General features: G+C 38.6%; 1 protein-coding gene across 2 annotated transcripts; it reads right to left on the reverse strand.

The window, feature by feature from the left end:
- Window positions 1-219: 219 nt before the first annotated feature.
- Window positions 220-5,753, reverse strand: LOC121259502 (AP2-like ethylene-responsive transcription factor AIL6). Of its 2 annotated transcripts, none has more exons than XM_041161109.1 (10): window positions 5,278-5,753; window positions 4,934-5,115; window positions 3,786-4,356; window positions 3,315-3,397; window positions 2,010-2,018; window positions 1,815-1,903; window positions 1,596-1,669; window positions 1,460-1,510; window positions 1,233-1,309; window positions 220-1,007 (listed from the first exon to the last, which is right to left on the reverse strand). In XM_041161109.1, the coding sequence occupies exons 2-10, from the start codon at window positions 5,070-5,072 to the stop codon at window positions 556-558; spliced, it is 1,545 nt and encodes a 514-aa protein (XP_041017043.1). In that variant the 5' UTR covers window positions 5,073-5,115; window positions 5,278-5,753; the 3' UTR covers window positions 220-555. The 2 variants fall into 2 exon arrangements, with proteins under 2 accessions (XP_041017043.1, XP_041017042.1); XM_041161108.1 differs by having other exon boundaries at window positions 5,218-5,753.
- Window positions 5,754-6,044: the final 291 nt, after the last annotated feature.

A 6,044-nucleotide genomic window follows, 5' to 3' on the forward strand; every position in this document is an offset into this window, starting at 1 on the left:
AACTGATGATTGTACGTTCAGTGAAACTGTAGAGCGTTAATTGCTCTATCTGTTCTTTTACAGCCCTAACGTCAACTATCAGTACTGGATTGTAGTCTGACCAAAAGAAAAGTAGATGGCTCCCCCATATTTTTTTCGAGTCCAGCCTAAGATTCTACTCTGACCAACAAGAATATGGGAGCAACAACTCAAAAAGGATCATAAAAATAAACCAGCATATATGGAAGAAAATACTTTAAAAAACTTTTGCAGTTAGATGGATGCCCCGTTCAAAAGTATTCATCCCAGTACCGTAACTTCTAACGAGACTGAACCAAAGTTACTTACAAAATCCAGATTCCTAAAGGAAACTTGGAACTTTTAAAGCCTTCAGACAAAAAACCTCCTGCCTTTGCTCGCCCCAGGTTGAGAGGTGAATTAGAGTGAAACTGTGAAAAAGGGTCAAATCGATGTGAGTCAGCTTAGGACAGTGCCCACAACAAGAGCTTCCGGTAATGTTAGCCGACTTATTTGGGGGCACCGTCGGCAATGAAGTGAGAACTTCCGGGTCACATATCAGTAGGGCTGGTGCTGGTGAGGCCATAAGAAGAACTCAGCTGGTGGTGGAAACATATTAGTAGTTGAAGCAGTAATGGTTGAAGAGCCAGGAGAGTCAGAAGTACTGGTGTTATTAGGTTGAAGGTGCTGGAAAAAGTGGTGATGATACAGTGCAGCCGCTGCATCAATCGGAATACCAGATGGAATGGCATGAAGGGGCTGAATTGAAGTGAAATTGATACTGTTGCTGCCATTGCCTGTTGGGGGTGGTTGCTGGGTATGGTTTAGTGATGGCTTTTGCTCAGATTCTAGTGAGAGTTTCAGGCGTTTAGCCGCTCCGCCAATGGGTAGAGAACTCTTGGAAATGGCTTCCACATCATATCTGTTCATCTCAAAATTGGTCACAGCATTTGCACCTCTAAACTTTATTGCTGCAATATCATATGCCTCTGCTGCCTCCTCTTCAGTGGCTGCCACCATTCAACCACAAACAATGTGTCAAGTCATCCATTTTTCATGTATCTTTCACCGAACAGTTCTTGCTATGAATAGGAAAAATTTAACAAGAATCGATGACAGAAAAATGATTGACCAAATTTCATTTACAAATACAAGGTGAGTTTGAACAAACCAGGGAATCACCACTTCTATTCTAGCAGCAATATCACTGAAGCCACCCAAATATATTTGCTTACCAAAGGTTCCAAGGTACAGGTCTTTGTTTCCGGCAACACGGCCAATTCTCGCTTGCCAACGACCCTGTTGATGATGCCTGGAGCACCAAAATAATACATGTGACTGATGAACAGAAATGAAAGCATTGAAGAACAAAAATCTCAAAAATTCCAAAACAGAAACAGGAATGATAATGGTAATATAATCAAAGGCAAAAGAGCTTCAATTGGCATATAAATATCCAGACCTTGTCACACCCCTATATATGGAGGCTCCCCTTGAAAAACCGCTACTTTTCCTGAAAGGAATACAGGAAATCAGATCAACTTCTTAATTAATAAAAAAAATATCAATAAATAACAGATGGCACAAAGCTTAATTACCTCCTCAGAGATGCAATGAATTCCTGCTTGGTCACAAGTTTCATCTCTTCCAGTTCTTTGGTGTAATTCGAAACCTTAAAAAGGGAAAGCCAAAATGAATTGCTGGGTACTGATTCAAGTTCCATGATAAAGGCCACGTAGTTTTTCATGCAGAAACAAAGACATCATAGCATAAAATAAAATAAGCTGAGAGCATTAGAAATGTGAATATGATCTTACGGGAAAGTTCGTGGTTGCAGTGGGGCCCCAGTATTTCAGGGCTGCTAAATCATAAGCTCTAGCTGCCTTTTCTTCCTTGTCGTATCCACCTGATCATATAAATAATAAATATTACATAAATTTCTTATTCCAGAATTAGATAAAACGTAAATTCAAAAGAAAATCCTGAAAAAGGAAACAGGGAAAACCACTTACCCAGGTACACTGTAGAACAAATTCAAAGTAGCAAAAGCCCGATCATTATCACATATGCAAGGTCCCACGTTACATGCATTAAAGAAAAGGAGTAGGAACGTGAGTGTTATATGATAATAATTATATAAAATGGTCAAAATTTACTGCAGAAATATTATTTCTCGAGACAAATAAAAAATATAAAAACAAACAACGTGATTTGCATGCCATAGCTATAGCATATGCTCAAAAGATATAAATAATACACATATACATGAACCATACTTATTTAATGTTGTCCGAAACATTTATACAAGCGACAATAAATAATATAGGACCCATCTTATGTGCCATCTCTTTTCCACATTCTGAACTCAAATTTATAGGTTACAAAAGTAATTAGTAAGAGATTTAATTAATGTGAAATTCCCAAAAACTTGAACTAATGGAAAGATAAAAATTTCATTATTTATTTTATATCTTAACACTCCTCCTCATGCGTGGGTCAGACTCACCCTTAATGAATAGCCAAATACGTGGAATATTTAATTAAATTATGTAGAGTATAAAGTCATAGTTCAGGACCTCTGCTTAATACTATGTAAAATCATCATTTGTTTCAAAAATTTAATACGAGAGAAAGAGGTAGATTTTATTATTTATTTTATTTATTATTAAAATAATTAAACAGCAATCTCATTCTGCAATTGTTTTCAAGTTCGTTCCATCTCTCTACCTAGAAAAGATGAACCAGAACTGAGCAAATATATCACTAGATACCACCGCTAAACACGAGATCACCCACTACAAAACAATTTCAGCGACAACAGCGGGGGCTTTTCGAAGGTGGATATTATATATTTTTTTTGGTTTTAGTTTTGGTTCATAAGGGTGGTGTGGTCAAAGCTTGGTCCATGATGCATGAAAGCAAAAGCAAAAAGTGAAAGGTAAACTCAGAAAATATCAGACAAGTGCTCAGAGATACATTATTGAAGAGTGTAACGTCTTGTGAATGGTTGGTGGGTGGGGGTCGCATCAACTCAAAACAACAACAGCCTTGCTCAATGAATACGGACCCCAGCCAGCCTCGTTTTGTGCCTTTGAGTGAGAAAATCTAATGAGCAAAATGGCGGCACCAGAGATCAAATCAATATGAAAGAAAGAAATGAAAAGAAAATTCAGAACAGCGTAAGCAGAAATGTCTGTGCATGTATGTATATATGCCATCAGTCAGTCAGTCATAAAAAGACAGATGGGAAAGAAGTGCAAGTTGGCATGATATACAAAATGTAATAAATAGAGAGAGAGAAAAGAGAGAGAGAGGACCTTGACGCCCTTTTCTAGCCTGACCCTCTCTCCTACAGCTGTTATCCCATAGATGCGCTTCATATCTACCCGTCCACCTGTGTCTGCAAGATCAATGCCACATACAATACAAAATTCAGAAAACTTTAGAAATCATTCTGATGATCGGTTCAAATTCAAGCATCTTTTATTTCTTCATCATTTTAAACTATTACTCGCAGGACCCCTAGATTCCTACTATGTATACATATATATATATATATATATAAACTCTTCCATCTCTAATGTCAAAACATGAGATTTACAAGGAATCATTTTACTTTAGTATTCATTCTAATTTCAAATCAACTTGGACAATATGGTATTCTTTTTGGCTATGTTCTCTCTACCTAACTTGACACAAACAAAAAATCAACGACAATAACATCGATACTGAGGATTAAACAAAAGAACAAAACAAAAGATTATGGTACACTATTGAATGGTTTATACCTAGTGACCCCTCTGTAGATTGAAGTTCTCTGACCAAAGGTGTCAGCAAGCTTCTTAGTTCTATCAGACTCAGCCGAGACAATGGCCTTTTCATGGCTCTGAGCAACCCCAAGTGAGAGAGCACCCTTGGCATTGCCACTGTTTGTGAAACCCAACTCTTTTCCAGATGAGTCAATCGATTGAGTCGCATACTCGGCACAAGTGACCTGCTGAGTTCTAGCCATGGACGCTGAGTCATCCACTTCAGAGCCTGAGTTGGTAGAGAAAGCTTGAAACCCAGCTAGCGCTTTCAGATCTTGCTGCTCGTTGAAGTATGCCGAACCCTGGTGGTCGTAGATTTGAGTCAGGGACGAGTCCTGAGTCTCGGTCTGGCTGTCAGAGTACCGAACCATCGACGATGAATCGCCGAGAAAGTCTTCGAGCTTTGGAATTGGCTGGTTTTGGGTTTGTGGATCAATGAAACTCGTGAAAAAGGATGAATCCGCTAGGCAGCTTTGGGCTTGAGCTTCTTTGGCTTCTTGGTTATCTTCTCCTTCAGTGTAGAAGATTTGGGACCTCGGGGTTGTCCAGCCTACACGAAAAACGTAAAAGATGACTCAGTGACTTTTCTAGGTCAACATAGCCATATCGATTCAGTTGCAGAGAAAAAGAAAATGGAGGATATAATTACTTAGATTTCTTTCATGGTACTTAGATTTATCGATATAAGGACTCTGACAAAACAACATCATTGATTTAAGGGAGCCTAATGCAATCAATCCATTTCTATGCCTCGGTTTTTGTCAGGCACTGCCGTAGAGCACCTTTCAATTTTGAAAACCGGGAAAAACACAGAACACACAGATTCAAAACGTATTGTACACTGTTTCTCTCAGTTTTCTCAGCAGCCAAACAAATCTGTGGAAAGAGGGGGGGTTGGTTTTCACCGTGATTTGCGGATCATTACAAATATAGTGAGCTTTAGAAATTATAATGGTGTTGACTGCTAAGAAAATGAAAGTAACAACACTTTGAAAGCCAATAACCCAGTATTGTTTTCCATTGGTACTTTTGACAAAATACCAGCATATACTTTTTTTTTCCCGTAATTTCTAAGCAGCCAAACAGGACCTAAGCGTTTTACACTCGGAGAAAAAAGTTCGGTGTACCGTTTGCATAGAAGGTATCGATCAAGTAATGGGGAGAGGCAGTGGAGGAACTCTCATAGGTCATCAACTGAGACTCGGAGGACCTCAGCATTTCCAGCGGGGACAGCGAGAACGATAACCAGTTAGTTGTAGGAGCCATTATTTCTTTTTGCTTTTCTCTGCTAGCTTCCTTTCTCCAAAATCTGAAGAAGAACCAAACAAGATTATTTTCCATATATAAAACAGACTCTCAGGAAACAAACAAACAAAATAAAACCAACTTTTAACCCCAAAACCGAAATTACCCCAGCCGTTACTAAAAAACCATCATCTGGGATAATCAAAACACGCTTGAGCAGACGCACGATAATCACGATGCTATTACAGTCAAAAACAAGTTGACGTCGAGACTGACAAAGCTCCAAACGTTAAAATATAACGAGTACGGAAAATTAATGGTCCTAGCTAGCAAGACAATGCATGCAAACCCAAATCCATTTTGTGCGAGGATTGAAAGACCGCGTCAAAAACTGCAACTTTCACTCAAGAAAGAGAAGTAGAAACAGGTGTACACTTCCAAATAGGACTGTGTCGTACGGTTTCAGCTGCCAAACGGCGTAAAACCAGAGAGAGAGAGAGAGAGAGGGTTTCTTTCAAAAGTGAGGAGGACCTGAGAAAGTGATGAGTTTCAGAAAGAGAGCGAGAGAGATGAATAAACATATAAACATGGATAGATAGAATGGTAAAGATTAAAAAATGGGGCAAGTGACTTTTGGCTCTGCACAGAAGAAAATTTGTCTGAAACAAGGTCGCGAGAGATCCGGGCTGGCGGAAATTGTAGACTTCCTAGCTAGCTACTACTATATACTAATTTATTTTTTCGGCTAATTGGTTTCCTGTTCTTTTAATTATGCACACTACACACTTGTCTTACATGCAGCTTTCCTACTTGGACTGTTCGTGGGTCGGAGTTCGATGTGACGTGGATCCGATGAGTGGAAACATTCATATCCAAAGAATTGCATTCTGATTTCTACACTTGGGTAGCAACGTGTTTGAGATTTTGAGTGGACAAAAATATTTACAAGAATTATATAATTATTTATAATTATTTTAAAAAAATAAATAAAAT

The sequence above is a fragment of the Juglans microcarpa x Juglans regia genome, chromosome 4D (assembly GCF_004785595.1).
Source record: "Juglans microcarpa x Juglans regia isolate MS1-56 chromosome 4D, Jm3101_v1.0, whole genome shotgun sequence".
Taxonomy (NCBI): Eukaryota; Viridiplantae; Streptophyta; class Magnoliopsida; order Fagales; family Juglandaceae; genus Juglans; species Juglans microcarpa x Juglans regia.